Source organism: Peromyscus eremicus, chromosome 7 (genome assembly GCF_949786415.1).
Source record: "Peromyscus eremicus chromosome 7, PerEre_H2_v1, whole genome shotgun sequence".
Taxonomy (NCBI): domain Eukaryota; kingdom Metazoa; phylum Chordata; class Mammalia; order Rodentia; family Cricetidae; genus Peromyscus; species Peromyscus eremicus.
In genome coordinates this window covers 16,850,514-16,875,575 of record NC_081422.1, presented here as the reverse complement: position 1 = coordinate 16,875,575, position 25,062 = coordinate 16,850,514, and the positions used below count along the sequence as shown (strand labels likewise).

The following is a 25,062-nucleotide window of genomic DNA, read 5'->3' as shown; positions in this document are numbered from 1 at the left end:
ACTCATTTTTGTTTGTTTGTTTTTTCTTCGAGACTTTTCTCTGTGTGGCTCTGGCTGTCCTGGAACTTGCTTTGTAGACCAGGTTGGCCCTGAACTCACAGATTTCCCCTGCCTCTGCCTCCAGATGCTGGGATTAAAGGACACACCACTATTATCTCAATGAATAACTCTTGAGTGCTGGCTCAAGAGGTGGAGGCAGGAGAATGGATTCAAGTTCAAGGTCATCCTCACCTACAGAGGGAGTTCCAGTCCAGCCTGGACTACATAGGACCCTGTCTTAAAATACAAAGCCTGGGGATGTAGCTGGACTTTAGTTGACAGAGCACTTGCCTAGCATGTAGGAAGCTAATGGTTCTGTTCTCAGCACTTCAAAAAAAACCAAGTGTGGTGGTGCTCACTGGAATTACAGGGGGAGGAGCAGAAGACCAAAGTCATCCTCAGCCACATGGGGAGTTTCAGGCCAACCTGGGCTATTGGAAAGCCTGTCTCAGGAAAATTAATTAATTTAAATATATATATTACACATATAAGGAGATATATATCTATATATAGATAGATAGATAGATATCTCCCTTGAGATTGGAATTCGGCCCTCATTGCTGTACATTACAGACAGAGACCCAGAGTCCTTTATAAAAACTTTATTGAGGGGAATGGGTAGAAAATGTTGGTGATGCCCCTGGAACTGAATAAAGAGAGCGACCGATACATACGCCCGCCCCAGCGCTTGCGGAGGCTCCCGGAGGGGGGCGCTGTGCGCGGGCTCACGAGGCAGTCAGCTGGATGGCGAAGACCTCGCCATCTGCAGGCGAATCCGCAGTGCCAGGGGTCTCGGCTCCGCCTTCCGGCGTCCCGCCCGCGCCGTTGAGACACACCGCCTCACCGGAGCTCTCGGCCTCCTGGACGTTGTACTCGCCTTTCTTGCAGGCCGTGGACTGCACGTAGAAGGCCAGGCCGGCCCCCGCGGCCAGCAGCGCCGCGCCCCCTGCCGCACCGCCCACAGCGACCCACAGCCACGGACCTGTAGGCGCAGACCCTCCCTCAGCCCTCCATGCACCTGCTACGGCAGCCTGATGGAAGAGGAGGCCCAGGAAGGCCTCTCCAGCATCGGGGGACCCCCAAAATACCCATGTACACCCCTCTTGGGCCATGGGATTATAAGCCCTTGGACCCCCTAGACCCTCCTAATGACCCGATTCCGCCCATTCCCCTAAGGGGGCAGCCTGGGAGGACCAGCTCAGCCTTCCTCTAGCTCTGACAGACCCCAGCCCCAGGACAGACATCAACTACTCTGAGGCCATCTCTGACCCCAGTTCCCCCTCAGTGACATGGTGGAGAGTGAATTGGGTCAAGTGTTGCTTAGCTCCTAGTACCCACTCTAAAGGGACCGCGCGCGCGCGCGCGCGCGCACACACACACACACACACACACACACACACACACACACACACACGGGTCTGTCCTAGGAGGTCCTTTCTTCTTCTTGTGTGTGTTTGAAAAGGTCTTATGTGGCATAGGCTGGCCCTGTGTAGCTGAGGATACCCTTATCTCGGATCTTTCTGCCTCCGCTTTCCTATGTCCCTCCAGTATGGGACACACGTGAGCAGCATCGTCCTGGCTCCCGTCCATTCTCTCTGCCTCCACTTCCTCCCCCTACCTAACCTGTCACCAACAGCCCCACCCATGGAGCGCCCTTGGCCTCCACACTGGCCCCCTTTGGTCTTGCATACTGAGAGGTAGATCCGGGGTCAGTAACCCCAGGGCCTAGGCCACTCCCTCCGTGTTGCATGTCCCTCGCCCCCACCTCCACCCCAGGAACCCGCCACTCACCGGCCACGCGCACCGTGATGCGCCGCGCGTGGCGCCCATGCGCATTGGTGGCTGCGCACTCGTACTCGCCGCCGTGGCTGCCCATGGCGCCTGCCACGCTCAGCGTGCTGTTGTTGCTGGACAGGCCGAGGTTGAGAGCCCCCGGGGGCGCGCGCCAGCTGATCTGTGCTGGAGGCCAGGCCTCTGCTCGGCAGGTCAGAGTGAAGTTACCGCCCGGCCGCACGCTCGGGGGCGAGGCCGCCAGCTCGGCCACAACAGGACGGTCTGCAGGGGCACGAAGAGGCTGCTCAGCACTGGGCGTTAATCAAGCATCCTCGAGATGGGGATGTCCACAGTCAGCCTGAGATCACCCCTCCTGGGATGGGAGGGCAAAACCACTGCCTCCTACGAGGGTCCCACTCCCACTACCCACCTGCCGTGGCAACAAAAGTGCTTGTTTCTTACTGAGGGGTACTGAAAAAGCCCCTCGGAATTCCCAGGGGTTGGCGACTCTCCCCTCCCACGGCTGAGGTGGGGAGGAGAGAGAGACACAGCGAGCAGGAGAGGGCCTATGTAATCCTGTATAGCCCCTGCGTAGACCAGGCCGTCCTAGAACAGGGCTCTGCCTGCCTCTGCCTCCCAAGTGTTAGAACAGAACGCTTTGTGCGTGCGTGCTGAGTACTCCATCCTCTGGACTACGTCCTTAGCCCTCAACGCGCTTTTGTAGCGGTCTGAGACGCCTCCGTCCAAACGGCATCCTCACTCACATTCCACACCCACGGTGACCGTCCGTGAATCCGTGCCATGCGCATTGGTGGCCACACAGCGGTAGGTCCCCGCGTCCTCTCGGGACACATGCAGCCTCTCCAGCCTTGCAGCACCCTCCCTGGAGCAGCGCACCCGGGGCGAGGGCCGTCCCCTAGCACTGCAGGCCAGCGCGGTGGCCTCGGCTCCCTCCAGCCAAGTCTGGTGACTCGGGCAGCTGGACTCATCCATCTGTGGCGGCGCTGCAGAGCAGCCACCAAAAGGAGAGGCGTCAGGGAAGGCAGGGACCCTGGGATACCCCGTACTTCCCGCCCACCTGCCCGCCTCCCCGCTCACACTCCGCGCTCACGACGACAGTTTTGACTGTGGAACCGTGCCGGTTGGTGGCGTTGCAGAGGTAGATACCCGGTGACAGGTTACTAGAGGTCATAGAGTTTCCAGGACCAGGGTTTGAGGACACCAGAGGCAATACCACCCCTTCGCTGGCACCCTCGGAGCCCAGGCACTCCACGCGTGGTTCTGGCTTCCCATCAACTTCACAGGAAAACAGCCTTCCAGATCCTTCTACCCACGTCCAGTTGCTCGGGCAGCTCAGCTCCTCAAAGCTGGGACCATCTAGGAAGCAGGGAAATAGGAGTTCACACTGAGGACAGAGGATACCCGTGCGGGCTTCTCTCCAGCCACCCCTACTCACATTCCACCGTGACAGCCACGTTTTTGGCAGCAGATCCTCTGGCGTTGATGGCTTCGCATCGGTAAATGCCGGCATGCTCTCGAGCCACAAGCAGCGGCCCTTCCATGACTTCCTCCTTCCCAGAGCGCACGCAACTCACGCTAGGCGGTGGAACCCCGTGGGCCACACAGCTAAGCGATGCTTCTGTTCCCTCCAGCCACGTAATATGTTCTGGGCAGCCTACACTGTCCAGCGCTGGGGCATCTGGAACGGATTTTGTTTTTTGAGGCAGGATGCCCTATAGCCCAGGCTGGCCTTGAACTCATTATGTAACTGAGGACTATACTGAACTCCTGATCCTCCTGCCTCCACCTCCCAAGCTCTGGGCTTTAATTGTGCCTGGGTTCTGCCATGCAGAAGGTGTGACCAGGCTTCAAACATGCTAAGAAAACAATTTACCTATTGAACTGCAGCCCCAGGCCCAAGTTTGGATTTAGAAACCCATCTGATTCCCCTGATGACCTTCTTTCTGTCTTCTGCTTCCAGAACGGGTATGGCAAGCTATATCCTGCATGGGAGATCTCTCTTTGGTTCTTGAAGACAGGGTTTCTTTGTGTAGTCCTGGCTGTTCTGAAACTCACTCTGTAGACCAGGCTGGCCTGGAACTCACGGAGATCTGCTTGTTTCTCTGCTTCCTGAGTGCTGGGATTGAAGACTGCGCCCACCTCTTAGTCCTGCCTGAACCGTTTTATTTATTTATTTACTCTGTGTGGTATTTGTGTGGGAAAGCACTACCCAGCCCATGTGTGGAGATCGGAGCCCTGTTCTCTCTTTCCACCTCTACATGGGTTCTGAAGATAAACTCAGCTGATCAGGCCCCTTTCCTGAGGTCTCCAGGTCCTTCTGACTGATTCCCACAAAGCGCCCATGAGACCTTCCCAGGTACACTGTTCTGACTGCCTGTTCTTGCCAGGCTGTGCCCAGGCACCACGACCAAGTTTATGAACACCCTACAATGTTTTCCCAATTCCTCTTTTTCTCTCTGTAGGCCAACCTCCCAAACTCTGAGAACCGAAAGAGATGCGCATGCCCACCTCTCCCTACTCACACTCCACAGTCAGGGTCACGTCCTTGACCGCCTGGCCTTGGCCATTGACTGCCGTACAACGGTAAGTGCCGGCGAGGGAGCGAGTCACTGGACCCAGCAGGCCCAGCGCCAGCACCGCCCCGCCCTCAGGCCTCGCACAGTGCACTGAGGGCTCTGGGTTTCCACGGGCCTCGCAGTGAAGGGTCTGCTCTGGGCCCTCGGGCCATGTCCAGCTCCTGGGACAACCCGAGTCATCCAGCCGGGGTGAATCTGCAGGCACGGGCAGAGGAAATACAGTAAGTTAAAGATGGGACCATAGAGATGCAGTCCTTGGAGGTCACAAAGATAGGTGAGCACCCACTCACACAGAACACGAAGCTCAGCGCTCTGGTTCTTTCTTAGGGTCTCCCCGTCCACTTCAAGGGCGGCGTCGCAGAAGAAGCCCCGCTTGTCGTCATTCTCCGTGACATTTAACTGGAGCTCAGCGGGTTGTCCCGGGACCACAGCTGAAATTCCCTCCAGGGTGACAAGGGCTTGAGCCCCAGCCCAGCAGCTTATGGTCACCACCTTCCCCTCCGGGGCTTCTGGCTCACTCAAAGTCAGAAGAGGAGCAGGGAAACCTGGGGGTGAAGCATTGGGTGGGGTTCACCGGCCACTGATCCCTCAGTTAACTCAAGCCCTCCCCATCTATTTATTTCCAGCTTCCTTCTGCTCCTGCCCTGGAACTCTCCCGCCCTGCCTGTTTGGGTGTGGAGGCCCCGCCCACTTTACAGGCTCTGCCTTCGTGAGACTCAGGACCCAGACCCCGCCATTGAAGCCCCTCCTCGATCCCCTTACTGTAGACAGTCAGATTTTCCTGGGTCTCCCTGCTTTCGCCCCCGAGAGTCACGCTGCACATCAGCTGTCTGGTGCCTTCCTGTTCTGCGCTTGGCGTAGCTGTGGCAGTGGCCACGAGGCTGTCACCATCGAAGGTCACAGCAGGATGCAGCCTCAGATCTCCCAGCGAGAGGTAAACCCCGGCTTCTGGGGCAGGAAACAGTCCATCCAAAGTGCAGCTCACCGGCCTTTCTGAGCCCACTTCTAAGATTCGGGGAGCAACCAGGCTCGGGGGAACTGGAGGCAGGGCTAGGGGAGACAAAGAACCAGCGCTTGAGTTTACGTATTAAGCATTCAATGTGGACCAAGCAATTTACATGCAGTTTGGTTTCATCATAAAAATACCAAAGGGCCGGCGATATGGCTCAGCGAAAACAGGCGCTTGCCGCCAAGCCTGACGACGTGATTCGATCCCTAGGTCCCACATGGCAGAAGAAGAGAACCAACTCCCACTAAAGTTGTCCTTTAACTTCCGCACATGCACCGTGGCGTGGGCATAAAAAGGCGTGCGCCACTACACCTGGCTGCCCCTAAACTTCTTTAAAACTTGTCCATCGGGGTCCACACTCACCAAAGGTGCGGAGCTGTCTGAGGGCGGAGCTGTTTGCAAAGAGTCCCAGGCCGTGTGGCCTCAGGTCCAGCTCCGCGAGGCACGAGAAATTGACCCCGTGGTCCTCCCTGCGCGCCAGGACCGTGGCGGTGAGCATCGCGCCGCGCGCTCGGGGTGGCTCGCCCACGAAACTGCGGCGGGTCAGCTCTTGGGTGCCCCGCAGCAGAGTCAACGTGAGGCTCGCTCGGGGTCCGGCTCCCGGAACCCTGCAGCTCAAGGTGAAGTTCTCGCCCACGGGTTGCCAAGGAGGTAGCGGCATTAGCTCTACCCGATCCGGCCGCTCTGCAAGGGACCGAAACTTCGGCTCTAGTGAGCCGTAGCGCTCACCCGGTTGCGCGTGGGAAGGAGGGCGTGAGGATCGGCGGGCGGAGCTTGAAGGGGGAGGTCCAGGGACCTAAGGGGCGTGCCCACCCACAACTCACGGAAAGTTCGAATGAGCCCACGCGCTTGTAGTGTGCGGCGCGCGCAGCGGAAGAAGCAGACGGGTTGGGTCTCTGGCTCTCGGATGTCCACCAGCTGCCGAGCCAGCCAGCGCAGACCCCTCTGGGTCCCGTTCCGGCGCAGCGAGGTCTCCAGGCCACCGCGCTCCGGCCGCGGACAGTTAGTGCTGCAGTTGAGCCACAGCGAGCCCCCCCGCTCCACGAGCGCCATGCGGGGCTGAAGGTCCGCCCAGAAAGGTTCTAGCGCGACCGCTGCCCGGGAAAACGCGGGCTCAGCCTGGGGACCCCCTCTCTGAAATCTTAGCGCCCCTATATCCCAAATCAGGGGTCTCTGCAAGGACGAGGAGAGGCCACCGCCAAGAAATGGCACGGGAGTCCCGCATCCCACTCAAGCTTCGAGGCTGGCACACTCTCAGAGGGGCGTCTCTGGAAGCCTTGCTTTCTAAGGCACAGATGGGGAAACTCGGTGCGGGGAGAAGGGGGTCTCGGATGCACACGTCAATAGTGGGGAGGAGGAGACTCCCGTGGGGGGATGGGAAACCAAGTGAGTCTCAAGACTCTGGCACATTGTCAGTAAATGGGGGTGGGGAGACACACTGAGGCTGGGGGCGAAAGCAAAGTAGAGATGAGACTGAGTCAAAGGCTTAAAGGAGACTGCCCCAAACTTGAGTAACTTGGACAGGCAGCCTCAAGGCTGGACTCCGGGAAGGAACCGCGGGAAAAGCCCCAGAAAGCCGGTTGCCAGGGCTACAGGTGGAGGGGGAACAGGGCCTCTGAGTCATAACAGTTGAAGAGATGGGGGTCTTTGAGGATCACGAATAGGGATGATGCCAGTCCGTGAACCATAGGGCACGACAGAGCAGGAAAGAAATAGGAAAGCCACAGTGTCTCTCCTGAGCGGGGTTGGGTGCAAAACCCCGAATCCGGAAAAGGTGCTGGGTTCAGATCTGAAAGATCGAGGTGTGTTGGGGTGGAGGAGGGATGGGGAGAAGCCCCGGGCTCCAGGTGGTGGCAGAAGCGTGGGAAGCAAGAAGAGGGCGGAGCCTGGAGGGGACACCCGGGCCGCCCTCTCTGGTCCTTCAAAACCTCCCCCGCCTTGTCCACCTGGCTCCGCGGGCGGGCTCTTCTTACCTGAGATGCCGAGGATCCCCAGGCTCAGGGCAGCCCAGAGGCCGAGGAGCGCTCGGCTCAGCCCTGGCGAAGGCCCCGGCATTGCCGCCGCTGCCGGGGAGGGGAGAACGCAGGAGGAGAGGGGAGCGCGAGTGATGGAGAGCCGGGCTGGGAGGACGGCGCAGCGCAGCGGGTGGAGTGTGGGGGTGGCAGAGTTGCGCCCAGGGATTGGTTTAAACGTTGGTAACTTGGTTTCCAAGGAGGGGGCGGTGGTAGAGGCGGTGATGGGGGGCGAACTGGCGGGAGGCGAGCACGCACTGGGCTGCTCACGGTCTTAGTGCAGACGATCTGACCAGGCAAGAGCGGTCCCCCGTGGGGGGAGGGGTCTACGTGGAGGTCGGCCTAATGGTCTAAAGCCTTCTGGGGGCGACCACGCTCTCCCGCGTCATCTGTGGTGAAGGAAGGGAGGGATGCTGCGAGGCCCTGCCCAAACTCCACCATCCTAGGTATAGATTCTGGGATAACGCGCTAGGGCTCCAAGCCACGCCCATCTTCGGCCCCTCCCACCAGCGCCCCTTGGAGCAGGTGGATGGTGAGGTTGCTTGTAAAAATCTTAGGGAGTCGTAGTATGCCGAAAAGGTGGTTTTAAGAGGAGGGTGTGGGGATGCCTCCCTTAACTGATGCTTAGTTTTGACCTCTAGCAGATTGAGAATGGGAGCCACGCCCCTAAGACCTCCTCCGCGCACGCGGCGAAGGGTGGGGGGATCAAGTGCCCGCGAGTCGCAGACACGTGTGCGTGTGCGCAGTGTTCGCGGGCGTCTAAATTAGAGTCGGCTCCGGCACCCGATCTGTATTTACCCAGCGTGCAGCGGGAATGTGTCTACAATGCTGTTGTGAACCAAGTCTCTCGGGAGAGCATCTGCGCGTTCCTCGCCTTGGGCGCCGCAGCCTTTGCTGAATAACTAGTGAGTTTCTGCAATCCAAACTGGACCAGAAGATCAATTGGGGACACTTGTGTCCTGGCATCTGTCTCCAAGCTTTGACGCCCCTCCCCACATGCATACCTGGCTCGATGACAACAAACACGTTGCCCGGATGGAAGTCTGTGACAGCCCATGTAGCCTGAGCAATCATCTCTAACTTGTTGCTATGCTAGATTTCCTATCTGGGTATCTGCTTCCTCTAATCCGTGCAGGAGGCCCCGCCCAATCTTGTTTTACCCCTCCCCCTTCATTAATGGTAACCCCGGGGACCGGGTCTAGCTCCACCCACTGGCCTCAGTAACGCGCAAGATCTGTAGTGGAAAAGGAGGTAGGAGAAGGGAAACTTAGCTTCCAATCAGCGCTGTGGTGTGTATCCCCGGAGCCAATCAGGAAAAGCCATACCAAGAGCCAGCCCTCCCCCAACCCAGGGCCTGGAGGGAGGCCAGTGTAGTCCTTCTGCCCGACAGGGATAAATCCAGCAAAACACTCTGCGGGGAGGAACTCGGGTTCGGGGACCCCAAACTGCTCTTGAAGGAGAAACTTCAGCTGCCCTGAGACACACGAGGTGTTGTTTCCTCCAGTCCCGGGTACTGAAACCAAGGCCAGGCAAACGTACTACCCCTGAGCTACAAATCTTCAGGCCCTAGACACCAAGGCCAGGCAAACGTACTACCCCTGAGCTACAAGTCTTGAGGCCCTAGACAAGAAATTTGGAGAAAGCAGGGTCCCCTAAAAAGGAAACCACTTCCTCCAAGAACCACTGGACAGAGACCGAGGAAGAAGGCTTTATTGATCCATGAAGAGTATCGGAACTAGTTGCTCTGGGCTTCTTTTTGCTCTCTCTTGTCAGGCATCGAACAGCCGCCTATGACTGAGTCTGCACGGCCAGGCACTTGCGCACGTAGACAGTCCCCACGGCCAGAAGGATCCCCACTAGGGCTGCGATGGAGGCAGAAGCCAACGCTTTGGAGGCTGGACTCAGAGCTGGGAGCGGGAGTGAAAGTCAGGAACGAGGAGGTCTGAGGCCCTCCAAGCGTGGAGCCCACGCCTGTTCTGTGGGCCCTCGTGGAGTGGCAACATCCCCTCTCCCATACCAATTCCCCGAGGTTGCAGGGTGCCTCACCGAGGACCTGCAGCATAACTGGTGCAGAACTGCTGCGCACCACTAGCCCGTCGAGATTGAGGCGTGCATGGCAGGTGAGTGGTTGCCGGAGGTCGTTGGGTCCTGCCCGCATCACGTAGGTCAAAGTGACATTAGCCAGATCTGAACCGTTGAAGCGCTCCAGACTTTCAAAATAAACCACTCGGCCACCCCTCCTCAGGCTCACCACCAAATACGCCACGGGGAACACGTGTGTCACGTAGCAACGTAGAGTGTACTTGTGGCCCACTAGGACCGGAGGCTCCATGATCACGCTTCTCGGCCGTTCTAAGGCAAGAAGGGTAAGACCTGCAGGCACCTCCTAAAGCAACTGCCAACTACCCCACTCCTCTACCCTCTCCCCTCACCCCACCCGGCCTGAGCCCGGGTCTCCCTCACTGTAAGCGGTGATCCTGGCGGTGGCCTCCCGCGTTTCTCCTGCGCAAGTAACGACGCAGCGCACCTTGGAATCCCAGGCCCTCACATCCAGTAGCTGGTAAGATACCCAACCGGATCCATTGAGTGTCTTTCCCTGCCGCAGCTGAGTGCGCAGGATGGTACGCACCGGCAGGGGGCAGCTGTGGCTGCAGTTAAGCCACACCGAGCCCCCGGGAGGCACAGCCTCCAGCTCCGGATTTAAACGCACCAAGAACGGCGTCGAGGTCCCGGAAGGCGCCGGAGGGCTTTGCATCCGCTCATGCTGGGGGCACCCACTCCTCGGATAGGCGGCCACCAGCAAAAGCGACGGGAACAGGACAGACGCCATGGCACATAGCCCGCGCTGAGGAGCAGGGGCCAGGGAGCTTCGACTGGCCCTGGAGATAAGGCTCCCTGGCCACGCCCCAGAGTGGGCCCAGGAGCCCTGTTGAAGACACCGCCTAGCCTGGACTCCAAAATGGCACATCAGACCCCACAGTTAATCAGAAGTCATTGCACTTTTCTGAACTGGGCTTTAGTTTTCACTTAAGCCCCAAGAGGTCACTAAATAGATTTTAGTGGGTATAGTGGTGGCTCAGGCCTTTAATCCCAGCATTCAGGAGGCAGGCAGGTGGACCTCTGCGAGTCAGAGGCCAGCCCGTTCCACATAGAAGGTTCCAGGATAACCAGGGCTACACAGAGACCGTGTCTCAAAAAACAAAGACCAAGGAAAAACAAACAAAAACCTAGTTTGCAGACTCAGGGTTAGGGTAACAGGCAACACTCTGAGGAAGTGGAGGGGGGTGGTCAGAAAGGGCTCTGACTGATGTGATGCCTATCCGCAAACTCACAGGAGGCTGAGGCCAACAGAAATCTTTATTGACTCACAGGAAAGGCTTCTGAGCTGGGAGGGATATCACCCCCCCCCCCCCAGCTTATAGGACCCTCCTAAGTGGTTCAGCATTTTCTTCCAGGCTTTCTCCTTGAGGTGGAGCCAGGTGGGGGCATGCAGACTGACCACAACTTCATGAGCATGAGACTTCATTGTTCAGCTGTCAAGGATGGGCATCCAGATTTAGGTATGGTGGGTGACATGGGGAGCAATGGCGGGAATGACCGTGAGTGGGGAGGTGGTTACCATGGTTACCTCCCATGATGGCTCTGGGAGCCAGGGATGCGGAGTCAGGACTCCAAGAGAGGCCGGTGAGCAGGGGACCACTGCTCGTCGTCCACTTAGTATTTTTGTGACTCATGAAAGAAGCAGTTCTTAGAGAAAGAGCGTCCTGACCAGCAGAGGAGCCCTAGCCCCAGGCGAACCTTCTCCAGGCTCTGTTGTGTGCACAGGCCCTGCAACAGTATCCAGACAAGGACCTGTGTGTTCGCCCGCTCTCTGCTCTAGTGTCTGTGCAGGGCACTCAATAAATAGCAGTTAAAACTTGGAATTGCCGGGCGGTGGTGGCGCACGCCTTTAATCCCAGCACTCGGGAGGCAGAGCCAGGCGGATCTCTGTGAGTTCGAGGCCAGCCTGGGCTACCAAGTGAGTTCCAGGAAAAGGCGCAAAGCTACACAGAGAAACCCTGTCTCGAAAAACCAAAAAAAAAAAAAAAAAAAAAAAAAAAAAAAAAAAACTTGGAATTAATAAATACATCATCATGAAGAGTTGGGGACAATGTCCCAGCGCTCCTATGTCAGAGGAAGCATGGTCTTATGTCTCGACTCTTGCTTGTGTCTATTGGATACAGACACCCTTCCTTAGGCAGGGGCCCTCAGCGTGGGCAATAGGGAATGAGGTCAGCATTTCCTGGCTGAAGGCCCACAAGGCTGTGGGCGTGTCCAGGTCACAGATCCACGCCCTCACGATCTTGCTCGTCTCTCCACTTAGTCCTGAGGCTACAAGTGCAGGGCCAAGGAGATCTGATTTGTGCATCCCCAGACCACCATCCTGTTGTCACAGCCTGAGGAGGTGGGTGAGGATAAACACTGTCTACCTTTCTGTTCAAAAGCAGCACCAGCTGCTGCCCGCAGGGGGGCCTAGGGAGGTGTTGGCTCCTGGTGGTTCAGGGAGGCGGGGCTTGTGCCTTGAGTTTCATGGTCTCCTCCTGCGCCCTCTGTAGCTTGTATATCCTGATCTTTCTCTGGCGGTTGTAAAGGTAAATGGCCAGGCCCACAAACAGCACAATAAGCAGCGTTATCACCAGGATGACCCAGTTAATATGGGGGCCGGCTGTGTAGTAAAGGCAGAAGGGATTGGTAAGGATTAAGGACCTGGTACCCTGCCCACCGCTCACCCAGCCCTATACCCCAGGACACTCACAAATCACTCTCACTGTCAGGGACACTTCCTTGGTGACATTTCCACGAGAGCTCGTGGCCTGGCACACGTAGATACCACTCATCTCCCGTGTGACAGTCATCACCACCCCAGTGGGTAGCGGGGCATCATTTGCTTTCCGGCTGCAGGTCAGCTTGGGGGATGGGTTCCCCCTGGCCTTGCATTTCAGGGTCTGCTGAGACCCCTCCGGCCAGGTCCAGTTCCCCGGGCAGTCCCTCTCGTCCAGCCGGGGGCCATCTGGAGAAATGAGAGTGTGAGGACACAGGTCAGGGAGAGCTCAGGGGGCACCTGGGGCGTCAGGGGATCGCGACCCCACCCCGCGGCCCCACTCACACAGCACGCGGAGTTCCTGGGTCTGGTTTTTTAACAGCTGCTGCCCAGCCACCTTCAGGGCCGCAGAGCAAAAGAAGGTTCGCTTGTGATCATCAGCGCTGGCGTTCAGCGTGAAGCTGACCTGCGGGGACGGGGGCCCGGGCGGAGCACCGCTCAGCCGCACTTCCTGCGCTCCACCGTGGGTTTCACACTTCACCGTCACCTGGCTTCCTTCTGAGACCTCTGGCGGGCTCAGCGTCAGGACCGGAGCTGAAAAGCCTGGGGGCGGGACACACACCGTAAGCCCCCACCCCACACTCCCGCCCTTGATGGCTCAGCCTCACGTGTAGGTAGGTGGGCCTTACTCTGGGGTCTCCTCTAGTGTCAGCCCCAACCTCCAGCATCGGCCATCTGCGGAGTGGACTCCTCCTTTTGAAAGGCCTAGCGTATTTTTGTGTTTTTGAGACAGGGTCTCACTGTGTAGCTCTGGCTAGCCTCGAACGCATAAGAATCCCATTTGCCGGGGTTGGGGATTTAGCTCAGTGGTAGAGCGCTTGCCTAGCAAGCACAAGGCCCTGGGTTCGGTCCTCAGCTCCAGTAAAAAAAAAAAAAAACAAAAACAAAGAATCCCATCTGCCTCTGCCACCCCGTGCTGGGATTAAAGGCGTGCATCACTACTCCCTGCCTCGGCTCTTTCTCGTGAATGTGCCGCTACTGGCATTAGTCATGCCCCTGGTGCCAGTCCTGACTTCTGCATGGGCTCCCCCACACGTAGGCCACGCCCCCGGAAGCCTCACCCCTGTGCCCCTACACTGGGCAGTACCCTTTTAGTACCCCTCCTTTGGTATCAATCAAGCCTCCAGCCTCCGCTATCCCTGGACTAGGCCCTGCCCTTCTTACTGTAGATGTGCAAGGTCTTCTCTGCCTGCCGGTTCTGGTCTGCCAACTCCAAAACACAGCGCAGAGGCTGAGTTCCCTCCAGCTCCGCAGGCACGTCCACCTCGGCGGTGGCTGACACCAAGTCCCCGTGGTTTGTGCTGTTGGAGGTCAGGATGTGGCCTCCCAGCTCCAGATGAAGCTGGGCTTCAGAGGCAGGAAACAGGCCTTCCAGGTAGCAGAACACTTTCTGCCGGGTGCCCACCTCCAGGAGGTCAGGACTGTTGAGCTTTGGGCTGGTCCCAGGAAGATCTTAGGAGAGAAGACAGGCGTGAGTGAGCCGTGGCCACCCACAACCCCCTTTTTCCTTCCTATTCACTTAATGCATTTATGTATATACGTGTACACGACTCACTTGTGGAGGTCAAAGGACAACCTTCAGGAGTCACTTTTCTCCTTTGGAAGTTGGGAACTGAACTCACGTCTTCTAGCTCGGATGCAAGCCCTTTACCCAATGAGCCATCTCATGAGTCCCAAAACTTCCACTACGAAGATCGCCATTTTCTCAGCACCTCTCCCCTCCTGCAGGGGCTGGCTTCTTCCCAAGATCCCGCCTGCACCCTGTACCTTGGTTCCCAGGGCCTCACCGAAAGTCCGGAGCTGCCTGGCCTCGGAGACGTTCAGGAACACTTCTAGCCCTTGCGGTCTGAGGTCCAGTTCTGTGCGGCATGAGAAATTGGCTCCATGGTTATCTCTGCTCGCCAGCACCGTGGTTGTGATCTCTTTGGGGTTCGTGGAGTTCACACCCACTTTCTCCTGGTGCAGCTCCTCCTCCCCTTGCAAGAATACCACGGAGAGCTGGCTCCGCGGTGCCCCACCATCCACCAGGCAGCGCAGGGTGAGGATCTCGCCCACCTGCTGCCAGGCGGGCAGAGGGTCCAGCTCCACACGCTCAGGGAACGCTGCAGCGAGAGAGGGGGTTGGGGATCCTGTAAGCTGGACCGCTGCATACAGACCACACCTGTCTGATGAGATCAGTCTCCCCAAAACACACCCCACCACCTAAGCAGCCAGGAATGCAGAGAGCTTTGGGGAAAGCTAGGGAGGAGGCCAGGAGTGTTTGCACAGGGACCATAACCATTCCCAGAAGCAATATCTGAGAGCTGGAAATAAACTCCAAATTCTGTCGTCAGAACACTGGGCAAATAAGTAGGAATCGAAGCACCTGGGTGTGTTAGAGGTCGATCCAACTCTTCAGGACCAAGGGCATGGTGGCCCAGTCTTAGAGGGCTTGTCTACCAGGCAGGAGGCCCTGGGTTCCAACCCCAGTCCCTCGAGTAAAATACGATTCAATTAAATTAAAATGGGCTAGTGAGATGGCTCAGTGGATAAGTGTTTGCCACGTACGCCTGAGTACCTGAGTTCAATCCCTGCATCCTGTATAAAGTTGGACAAAAAGAATCAACTCCACAGAGTTGTCCTCTGACCTCCACGTGTTCACATGGCTTACAAGTCTGCATTCATAAATCATACACACAATAAGAATAACAGCTGGAGCCTGGCAGTGGTGGTGCACACCTTTAATCCCAGCACTCGGGAGGCAGAGGTAGGCGGATCTCTGTGAGGTCGAGGCCAGCCTGGTCTACAAATCAAGTTCCAGGTAAGTCAGGCTGTTACACAGAGAAACACTGTATCAAACAAACAAACACCAAAAAACAAACAAAAGTTTAAGGTTATCCTCAGCTACCTACGAAGCAGGAGGCTAGCCTGGGCTATGTCAGAGATTATCTCAAAGAGGGATGGGGCAAGATATTATTCAAAAGGTAAAGGGGTTTGCCACCCAATCTGAGAAATGCGTATGGTGGAAGAGAAAGCAGATTCCCAAAAGCTGACCTCTGCGGGCTGGCGCGGTGGCTCAGTGGTTGAGAGCACCAGCAGATTTTGCAGACCTGGCAAATGGTGGCTCACAATGCCAGGGAATCTGGCGCCCTCCTTTGGCCCCCTTAGGCACTGGGCATGCACTTGGTGTACAGACTTACCTACAGGCAAAACATCCATACATGTAAAATAAAAATTCATCTTTTTATAAACGTCGACCTCTGACATCCACACACGTACTGTGCCATTCTCTTCACATACAAAATAAATACAGATTAAAAAAATACAACTTGTAGAATCTGAAATCCTTTCAAACCTGAGTCCCCAAACAGCCACAGAGTGCTTTCTCTGTCTTAAACACAGGCACGTGGGGGAAGGCATGGCACTTTACTTTTTTTTTTCTTTTTGGAGCTGAGTATTGAACCCAGGGCCTTGTGCTTGCTAGGCAAGTGCTCTACCACTGAGCTAAATCCACAGCCCAAGCACTTTTTTCTTGACTCTGAGCTTCACCGAGTCCTCTCACCAAGTCCTAATCGCTCCATTCTTCACATACTTCTCTGCCCTTCCCATCTCGGATGCTGCAATCACAAGCGGCAAGTGCAGCCGGGCTGTGGCTGGATGCCAACTGCTGTCCAGCTTCCGGTAAGTCAGCTTTCCGCTATCCAGCTCCTGGGACCGTTCCACACCCTTCACGGCTCCCCGTCCCCCCGGGGAGAAAGTGCTAACTCCTGACAGCACCTGCCTGACTCACCAATGTGCAGTCTTCTCTCTCCCAGCAAGGCGGTAGTGTCCTACCCCAGCCTTGCTCTGGGCTGTTCCCTCTGACTGAAGAACACCCACCCATGCCCACACATAGTTGGGTTTTTGGGGTGTTGCTTGTCAGTGCCCCCCACCCTGGCTGACCTACAAATCACTATGTAGACCAGGCTGGCCTTGAACTCTGTCTCCCAAATACTGGAATTAAAGGTGTGAACCACCACCCCTGGCTCAAGCTCCTCATGCTCACAGAGTAGAAATTAAGGCACAGTTGAACAGCCAAAGTGACAGATACAGAAATACAGCAAAGACAGAATTCCAGCCCCAGCCTTGGGTTCTCAAGATCAGGTACCCTGGAAAAGCTCTTCAGAGGGACTTCCTAAGGCCACCGGGAATGCTTGGGGACTTCCCTCCCTCCAGGGCAGCATTGGCACATAAACCCACATCCTCCAAACCACATGCTCAACTGAGATTTCCCGAAGGCTTTTGTCCTGATACTGCTAAGATTGGTGGCCTTTGGGCTTCCCTGCACCAGAGCAATCTGAGAAAAGCTGACATGGTCAACAAATAAACCGTGATGCCAAGTGCCCAGTGGTCATCCACTTCTTTGGTGCTAATTCCAATGCCAAAGCCAGCTGGGCAGAACCTCTGCCTGGAATTTCCCCGGTAGAAGCTAGGGGAAAGAGCCCCTGCCTAGAATACCCAGAGAAGCTGGGAGGTGTGTTGGTCATTAGTGCTAGCCTAGCATGCAAAGCCCTGGGTTCCATGTATAAATATAGCCTCCCTCATTCTGTCCCCACTGCTCCTGAATACAGAAATTGTTGGGCTGGAGAGATGGCTCAGAGGTTAAGAGCACCAACTGTTCTTCCAGAGGTCCTGAGTTCAATTCCCAGCAACCACATGGTGGCTCACAACCATCTGTAATGAGATCTGGCGCCTTCTTCTGGCCTGTAGGCATACATGCAGACAGAACATTGTATACATAATAAATAAGTCTTTTTTTAAAAAAAGAAAGAAGAAAAAAAAAGAAATTGTCACAGCACTCCTCTTTTGAGGTATAACATTCCTTCGAGCAGGAAGGCACTTCTGCATTCTTTTGTACAGTCACACACTATTCCACGGTATGTCCAAACCAAACTATCTCGCCATCTCTTTGGTCTGCTGTCTTTGAGTGGTTTGTAAATGTTTGACCTTCAAATACAGCTGCACTCCAGACAAAGGGTAGAGCTCAGTGGCAAAGTGTGTAACTGGCCCAGTGCCCAACCCTGATGATTCCATCCTCAGCCCAAAGGGACAGAACAAGCCTAGAGCCTGACCCATTCCCTATGGAAAGGATCCATTGAGGGATTTCCAAGACTGGAGGTCGCAGGACACATATATCGCTCGTGTAAAGAACCCAGGCTTGGAAGCACACACCTATGATCTGGGTGCTTGGGAGGCAGAGACACACAAAGCAAGATGTCAGGGGCTGGAGAGATGGCTCAGCAGTTAAGAGCACTGGCTGCTCTTCCAGAGGACCTGGGTTCAGTTCCCAGAGTGAGATCCAGGACAGCCAAGGGTACACAGAGAAACCCTGTCTTGAAAAACCAAAATAAATAAGTAAAAACAAGGGCCAGGCAGTGGTGGCGCACACCTTTAATCCCAGCACTCGGGAGGCAGAGGCAGGCGGATCTCTGTGAGTTTGAAGCCAGCCTGGGCTACAGAGTGAGTTCCAGGACAGGTACAAAAGCTACACAGAGAAACCTTGTCTCGAAAAAACCAAAACCAAAACAAACAAACAGTAAAAGAGCACTAACTGATGTTCCAGAGGATCCGGGTTCTATTCCCAGGCCATCAGGTGTCCAATCACACCAGGATTAAAAAAAAAAAAAATTAAAAAGTGCAATCCAAACTCCATCCAGGGCTGTTCATGACCTTTGTATCTAGAATCCTGCCAGCCCGGCCATTACCAGTTCTTCCCCTTGTTGCCAATGTGTAAAAATGTCATTTCAAGGCTAGAGTTCTTTCACTCCAACCCTCCTTTTTTGAGACAATATTCCATGTAGTCCACGCTGGCCTCCCAAAACTTTCTGGTGTCTTTAAGGATCAGATCTAGGGCCAAGAGGCCCTAAAACTGGGGCAGAGGCTAGTCTGGAGATGAGTGGCAGAGTCTTTGCCTTGAATTCACTAAGTCCTGGATTCAATCCCCAACAAACCAGCTAAGGGCATAAGATTATAATCCCAGTACCCGGAAAGTGAATCAGTTCAAAGCCATCCTCAGCTATGTAGTGAGTTCAAGGCCAGCTTGGGCTACATGTGATCCTGTCTTAAAAAAAAAAAAAGGGGGGGGGGGCTGGAGAGATGGCTCAGAGGTCAAGAGTACTGGCTGCTCTTCCAGAGGTCCTGAGTTCAATTGCCAGCAACCACATGGTGGCTCACAACCATCTGTAATGAGATCTGGCGCCCTCTTCTGGCCTGCAGGAATACATGCAGACAGAACACTGTACACGTAATAAATAAATAGATAAAAACAAACAAAAAAACAAAAACACAAAAGATTGTGGCTGGAGAGATGGCTCAGTGGTGAAGAGCACTCCCAGAAGACCTGTTCCATTCCCAGCACCACATGGCAGCTCACAACTGTCTATAACTCCAGTTCCAGGGGACCAGACACCCTCACACAGACATAGGTAAGGCAAAACACCAATGCACATAAAATAATAAATACATTTTTTGTTTTGTTTTGTTTTGTTTTGTTTTGTTTTGTTTTGTTGAGACAGAGTTTCTCTGCATAACAGCCCTGGTTATCCTGGATCTCACTTTGTAGACCAGGCTGGTCTCCAACTCACAGAGATCTGCCGGTCTCTACCTCCCTAATGTTGGGATTAAATGCCTGCACCACCAGCCACCATTGCCCTGCTTAAATAAATTATTTTTTAAAACCCAAAATATTAGAAAAAATTAACAATAAATAGAGTACAGTTAAAAGACAAAACAAAACAGGACAATCCAGGCATTAAATAGTGGCATTATGGAATGGTCTGAATTCCTGTGGTACACTCTCCTGGCAGAAGTTTAAAGAGGTCTCTAAGTGACAGTGGGACTTTCCAAGGCTGCCTCCTGTTGCCAGCTGCCATGTCCCCAATGTGTCTCCCTACACCCCGCCCCTGGTCCTGTCACTCACAGTACAAGATGATGGTGGCAGAGGCTGAGGACTGGACAGTGCCACAGTTCCCAAAGCACATAAGATTGCTGTCTTCTTCAATGTCACTCAGTTCAAACAGCTTCCAATTGTGTCCACGCTCGAGCTCCACTTTGGACCACTGAGTCTCCAAGCCCAGGCTGAGGCCCTCACTGCAGGAGGAAGAGCAGTTCACCCGCAGGGATGCACCCCGAGGCAGGATGGCCTCATTGAGTTGGATGGATACTTGAGCGCCACCAGGCCCTGGAACAAAAAGGAGAGATGATAGGCTGGTTCAGCCACGTGACTTCAGAGCTAGGTGCTGGGCATGCAGCTTTGAGTCAGGCGGGATTTTGCCCTCAGTGCAGAAGGCATCCGTGCTTGAGTACACAAGTAATTGTGGGTGTTGCGGGGCTGGGGGGCTGAGCACAGGGGCAGAATGCCCGCCTAGCATGCCTGAGGTTCAAGCTCCATCCTCAGCACCCCATAAAATGGGAGTAGTGGCACACTTGCAATTCTAGCACTTAGGAGGTAGAGGCAAGAGGATCAGGAGTTGAAGATCATCCTGGGTTACATATGGAGTCCAAGGGTAGCCTTGGCTACAGGAATTCCCCTCCCTCAACACCAAGTATTGGATTTTCTTTCTTTTTTTAAAAAAAAATTTATTGCCAGAAGGTGGTGGTGCACACCTTTAATCCCAGCACTTGGAAGGCAGAGGCAGGAAGATCTCTGTGAGTTCGAGGCCAGCCTGGGCTACAGAGCAAGTTTCAGGACAGCCAGAACTGTTACACAGAAAAACCCGTCTCAAAAAAACAATAAATAATTTAAAAAATTTTTTAAATTTATTTGTGTGTGTGTGCGTGTGCGCCCATGATGCATGTGGGTGCCAGAAGAGATCAGAAGAGGCCCTCATAACCTCTGGAACTGGAGTTATAGGCTTTGTGAGCCACCATGTGGGGCCTGGGATCAGAACCCTGGTCCTCTGTAAGAGTAGCCCCTGCTTAACTGCTGAGCCCTCTCTCCAGCCAGACATGCTACACACTCAGCTGAATGCAGTGCTCGGGATGGACCCAGGGTCCGTGCTAGGCAAGGGTTCCGCCCAGAGCCCAGCCCCAGACAGCAGCTGTTGCTTTGTTATTTTGCTTTTTTTTTTTTTTTTGTTTTGAGACAGGGTCACATTTTGTAGCCCTGGCTGTCCTGGAACTCCGTGTAGACCAGGCTAGCCTCAAACCCACAGAGATTTGGTGTGGAATTTGGGGACCAAAGGCATGTGCCACCGCCCAGCTTCGACAGTGGTTGTTAATAAGAGTTTTGGCAAAACCAAAACAGAGTAGGGCATAGCATATAGTTCCTTGGTGACAGATTCGAGCAGAGATCTGAAGGATGACAAGACACTGGCTGAACAGAGAAGAAAGAGGCCAATTCCAGACAGAAAGAACAGAGAGTGCACGGCCCTGAGGCAGGGTGGCAGGGTCTGAAAGAGTGCTCGGTGGGAGAGAGGAAAGGGCTGAAATGAGAAGACCCTCTGGGTAGTGGTGGTCACATTAAAAATGTGTCCCTAAGCCGGGCGGTGGTGGCGCACGCCTTTAATCCCAGCACTCGGGAGGCAGAGCCAGGCGGATCTCTGTGAGTTCGAGGCCAGCCTGGGCTACCAAGTGAGTTTCAGGAAAGGCACAAAGCTACACAGAGAAACCCTGTCTCAAAAAACAAAACAAACAAATAAACAAACAGACAAAAATTTGTCCCTAGGGGCTGGAGAGATGGCTCAATGGTTAAGAGCACCCGGGTTCAATTCCAAGCGCCCATATGGCAGCTCAAGCTGTCTGTGTAACTCCAAGATCTAACACCCTCACACAGACATACATGCAGGCAGAATACCAATGCACATAAAATAACAATAAATAAATTATTTTTTTAAATGTGCCCCTAAAAATAATAAAATAAAAAAAATGTGCCCCTAATGCCAGGTGTGGTGGCACACATCTTTAATCCCAGCACTCAGAAGGCAGAGGCAGGCGGATCTCTGTGAGCTCGAGGCCACCCTGGTCTACAGAGTGAGTTCCAGGACAGCCAGGGCAGTTACACAGAGAAACCCTGGTGGTGGTCATCGTGGGGGGTTGGGGGGGTAAAACAACAGCAAAGGTGTCTGAGCTCATCTTTCTCGCCCACCCCAAAGATTCCAGCGCTGTGGTTCACAGTCTGGGATGGAGGTATTCCAGCTGGAGACTCTCTCAGGCACCTCCGGAATTATCCTGGTTCCATGGAGAACCCTAAGGCTAAAAAGACGCGATCCAGCCAGGAGTAATGGATTCTGGGAGTTAGGTCAGAAGCCTCCTGTGAGCTGCTGAGCAAGTTCTGAATCTTCCTCTCACTGGAGCGTAGCAGGTGCTGCCCCCAGGCTGAGCAGGGGACTGGAGCTGTGGGGAGTCCTGAGTCGCCTCACTTCTCAACCTCTGGCTCCTGAGTACACCAACCCTGGAATTCCCCAGCGCAGAAGCGTCCTGGACTTCCCCAGGGTGAGGATGAGGAACAGGGTATCTGTGGGGGGCGGGGGGAGTGGCTCGGACCAGCCCGTGCCCCACACTATCTGTTCCCCACCTGGGCCACATTCTGACTGCCCCGTGGCAAGGGCTGTGACCACAGTTCCCATTGCACGGACCAGGATCCCAGGTTCTAAACGTGCAAGTTTATAGAGGAGTAGTGTGTCTCGAGCCTGTGATCCCAACTGAAGGGGGAAGGGCGGGGGCCGTGAGGACTGAGAGTTCAAGGCCAGCCTAGGCTAAGTGTCTTGGCATCACTCTCAAAACAGGAAAGAAGGGAAGGGGAGGGGAGCAGCGAGAGAGAGATGGAGAGGGAGGGAGGGAGAGGGAGAGGGAGAGACAGAGAGAGAGAGAGAGAGAGAGAGAGAGAGAGAGAGAGAGAGAGAGAGAGAGAGAGAGGAGAGAGAGAGGGAGGCAGACGGACGGACGGACGGGCAGAACTGTGTTCTGTAACCCATCCACGGGACTCGAACTCCGGGCTCTTGGTTTCCCACCCTTCGCTTCCTCTCCCACTTCCCGTTAACAGCCGCCTAAGTACTATCATGTGCTGTTCCGGGGCCGGGGAGCAGGGCTTTCCGCCCGAAGTCAGAGACTGGTCCCTAAAAGCGACCCCACCTCGGACTCACCTGGAATCACAGCGGCGACCAGGGCCAGGAGCAGGGGCAGCGTGGGCCTGGCGCGGGTGCGAGCCATCGCAAGCCAGGGCAGAGCGAGCGCAGGTGGCAGCGCCCCGGGGCACAAGCGCTAGGTGCAGACTGGGGCGCAGCGCGGCGTCGGTCCTTTATAGTCGCTGGCCACGGGGGGCCGAGAGGCGGTGCTGGCGGGGCCACTTTCCCGGAAACCCCGCGCCTTCCCCTCCGGAGCGAGGACTTCGGTATTTCCGGATGGAGACTGTGCCCTGGCCGAGAGGGTGGTCCTGCCCCGCTGGCCACCGTGGCCCAGGAATTTCCAAACTGAAGCAATGACATGTTGGGGGCAGGGTGTGTGTGGCAGAGGGTGTCAGCGACCAAAGCCGAGCTCAGGAGCGAAGGCTCCGGGCCTTCTGGAGTCATGCCCCCAGGTTAATTGGTTAACTCATGCCTAGCTCCCTGCGCCACCAGAACCGCCATCCCCTCGAGGGGTAAACTGAGGCTCGGTGCGGGGCAGGTGTCGGAAATCAAATCCCGAACCCCCAGCTCCTTCGGGCCTCTTTAATCCACCAGACAAGCCTTGGCCAAGGAAAAGAGTTCCCTGGACTCATTTGGGGGCGCCATCCGTTCAGAGGTGCCCCTCTCCCTAGGGCCATGCCCCACCCAGTTGACACTAGAGATTTTCGGAGCAGCAATGCAAGCAGGCCCGGACAGATCCGGCGTGGGTGAGTCCTGCCAGGCAGGCGTCGTGCAGTCCTCACGTCCCTCCTCCCACCCACGGGTGCCCCGCCCCCGCGGCCGCGCTTCCCCTTTCTACTTTGACCCCCGGGGCGTCCTGACAGCTCCCCAGAAAGAAGGAAGAAGTCTGGTCCTATAGCGTGCAGCCCTGCGCCGCCCTTCCCAGGATGGAAGAGAAACTGAGAGAAACAGAAGGGGAGAGGCACGTCTCAGGGGGGAGGGACCTGGCCCCCCTTTACACCCCCACCCCCGCTCTGAGTCTTTTCTCCTCCCTCCTTCTCCTTCCTCCTTCCTCCTTCCCCCCTCCTTCTTTCCCCCTTCTCTCTCTCCTTTCTGTCTCTCCCTCCTCTTCCCCTCCCGTCTCTCCCCACCACGGTCTCTTTTCTCAAGGCTGGGTGTCAAAGAGCCCAAGGCTAGGCTCAAACACTCTGTAGCTGAGGATGACCTTGAACTCCAGACCCTGCCTCGTGCTCCACCATGCTTGATCATTTTAACCTTTGCTTTCTTCAGGGAAACTGAGGCAGACCCTGAACTCTGAGGTCAGGTGAAGGGAGATCTCGAACCCCAGTCTTGAATTGGACCTCCGGCGCCCCGCCCGGAGCTTCCTGTTGTGGGATGCCCGTATAGTTGCCGTGGAGACCTGCGCTGGGCCAGGAGGTCGTGCTGCAGATGCGGAAGGGAGAGGTCCAGATGCGCGCGCTTTTCCTCCCGCGGCCGCGGCTCCTGGGACACTCCACAAACCCACGCCCGCAGCCTGGGCATTCCTAAGGAATTTCCACGGGGATCTTTTGATCTTGGGGGGCTGGGGAGGGGGCATCAGGCCCCGCCCCGGGATGACCGTGGGAGAGTTGCGGGGTGACTTCACGGGAGGTCTGGGAAAACCCTCGGAGTGGATCTTTCTCGGGTGTCACTGAGAGTCTTTTGGCCCCTACTTCAGGTGCGTGAGCCTTCAGCGCCCCAAGTTCCCATTTGCAGCCCTCAGAGCGTGGTTAATTTAAGTGGCGCCTACTGTGTGCAGGGTACCATCGTTCCCAAAGCCGAATATATGGTTCCCAAAGCATCCTGCTGGGATGCTCAGCTGAGCAGTGACGCTCAGAACACAACTCTGCTGCGACAGAACAGCCCAGCAGCGTATATATACGGAGCAGCCTGTACCTGCCGTGCTCAGGAGATGGGCAAGAACTGCTGCTGGAGGTCAGCCTCCTCGGCTACACAGTGAGTTCAAGGCCAGCCCCACCCGAGAGTTCCTTTTCAAAAACCATCAACTGGGGACTGGAGGGATGGTTTAGCAGCTAAGAGCTCTTGCAGAGGACCCGAGTTCTAGTCCCATCACAGCTCACAACCATCTGTAACTCTAGCTCTAGGGATTCGTCTGGGCACCGGCAGGAACACACACACACACACACACACACACACACACACACACACACACACGAGTAAATTTTAGGGCTGAAGAGATGGCCCAGCAGTTGATGATCCAAGTTCAGTTCCGAGCACCATGTCAAGCCGCAAACATGCATGTGCTACACATGCAGGCAAAGCATTCACGTATAAAATAAAATTAATCTAATACAATAATTAAAAAATCTTTCTGGGGCTGTAGCTCGGTTAGTAGAGTGCCTATTTAACAAGCCAAAGCCTTGGCCAAGTGTGGTGGCACAGGCCTTTAGTGCCAGCACTCGGGAGGCAGAGGCAGGGGGGCCAGCCTGGTCTACAGATCTAGTTCCAGGACAGCTAGGGTTACACAAAGAAACCCTGTCTTGAAAAACACAAACAAACAAGCACAAAGCCCAGGGGGCAGAAGGAGGATCAGGAATTCAAGGTTATCCTCCGGCTACACATAAGAGCTGCCCAGACTTAAAAAAAAAAAGTACAGAGATTTATGTCGTGATTAGTGGTAAAATAGAAAACTAAAGCCGGGGGGTAGAGT

General features: G+C 55.4%; 3 protein-coding genes across 3 annotated transcripts; all 3 read right to left on the bottom strand.

Annotated features, from left to right (window-relative positions):
- Positions 1-668: 668 nt before the first annotated feature.
- On the bottom strand, positions 669-7,473 carry Icam5 (intercellular adhesion molecule 5). Its single transcript, XM_059266708.1, has 11 exons — positions 7,392-7,473; positions 6,243-6,512; positions 5,782-6,102; positions 5,172-5,459; positions 4,700-4,954; positions 4,356-4,604; positions 3,269-3,511; positions 2,911-3,189; positions 2,577-2,816; positions 1,831-2,094; positions 669-1,021 (listed from the first exon to the last, which is right to left on the bottom strand). Exons 1-11 carry the CDS (start codon positions 7,471-7,473, stop codon positions 765-767), a joined length of 2,748 nt encoding a protein of 915 aa, XP_059122691.1. The 3' UTR covers positions 669-764.
- Positions 7,474-9,184: 1,711 nt separating this feature from the next.
- On the bottom strand, positions 9,185-10,292 carry Icam4 (intercellular adhesion molecule 4 (Landsteiner-Wiener blood group)). Its single transcript, XM_059267239.1, has 3 exons — positions 9,894-10,292; positions 9,477-9,803; positions 9,185-9,337 (listed from the first exon to the last, which is right to left on the bottom strand). The coding sequence occupies exons 1-3, from the start codon at positions 10,258-10,260 to the stop codon at positions 9,219-9,221; spliced, it is 813 nt and encodes a 270-aa protein (XP_059123222.1). The 5' UTR covers positions 10,261-10,292; the 3' UTR covers positions 9,185-9,218.
- A 1,249-nt stretch (positions 10,293-11,541) lies between these two features.
- Icam1 (intercellular adhesion molecule 1) lies at positions 11,542-23,099 on the bottom strand. Its single transcript, XM_059266707.1, has 7 exons — positions 22,392-23,099; positions 19,229-19,489; positions 14,079-14,393; positions 13,456-13,743; positions 12,577-12,834; positions 12,226-12,480; positions 11,542-12,135 (listed from the first exon to the last, which is right to left on the bottom strand). Exons 1-7 carry the CDS (start codon positions 22,456-22,458, stop codon positions 11,969-11,971), a joined length of 1,611 nt encoding a protein of 536 aa, XP_059122690.1. The 5' UTR covers positions 22,459-23,099; the 3' UTR covers positions 11,542-11,968.
- Between the last annotated feature and the right edge of the window lie 1,963 nt (positions 23,100-25,062).

Excerpts from the sequence above, each read along its gene's own strand:
- Icam5 (XM_059266708.1), bottom strand. The coding sequence starts at position 7,473 with ATGCCGGGGCCTTCGCCAGGGCTGAGCCGAGCGCTCCTCGGCCTCTGG. Across the intron at positions 4,605-4,699 it reads CGCTGAGCTTCGTGTTCTGT|ATTCACCCCGGCTGGATGAC; the intron begins GTGAGTGGGTGC and ends CCGTGCCTGCAG. Across the intron at positions 2,817-2,910 it reads TGTCGTCGTGAGCGCGGAGT|CGCCGCCACAGATGGATGAG; the intron begins GTGAGCGGGGAG and ends GCTGCTCTGCAG.
- Icam1 (XM_059266707.1), bottom strand. The coding sequence starts at position 22,458 with ATGGCTCGCACCCGCGCCAGGCCCACGCTGCCCCTGCTCCTGGCCCTG. Across the intron at positions 13,744-14,078 it reads CAGGCAGCTCCGGACTTTCG|ATCTTCCTGGGACCAGCCCA; the intron begins GTGAGGCCCTGG and ends TTCTCTCCTAAG. Across the intron at positions 12,136-12,225 it reads CCTGACAGTGAGAGTGATTT|CCGGCCCCCATATTAACTGG; the intron begins GTGAGTGTCCTG and ends TTTACTACACAG.
- Icam4 (XM_059267239.1), bottom strand. The coding sequence starts at position 10,260 with ATGGCGTCTGTCCTGTTCCCGTCGCTTTTGCTGGTGGCCGCCTATCCG. Across the intron at positions 9,804-9,893 it reads CGCCAGGATCACCGCTTACA|GTCTTACCCTTCTTGCCTTA; the intron begins GTGAGGGAGACC and ends AGGTGCCTGCAG. Across the intron at positions 9,338-9,476 it reads AGTTATGCTGCAGGTCCTCG|CTCTGAGTCCAGCCTCCAAA; the intron begins GTGAGGCACCCT and ends TCCCGCTCCCAG.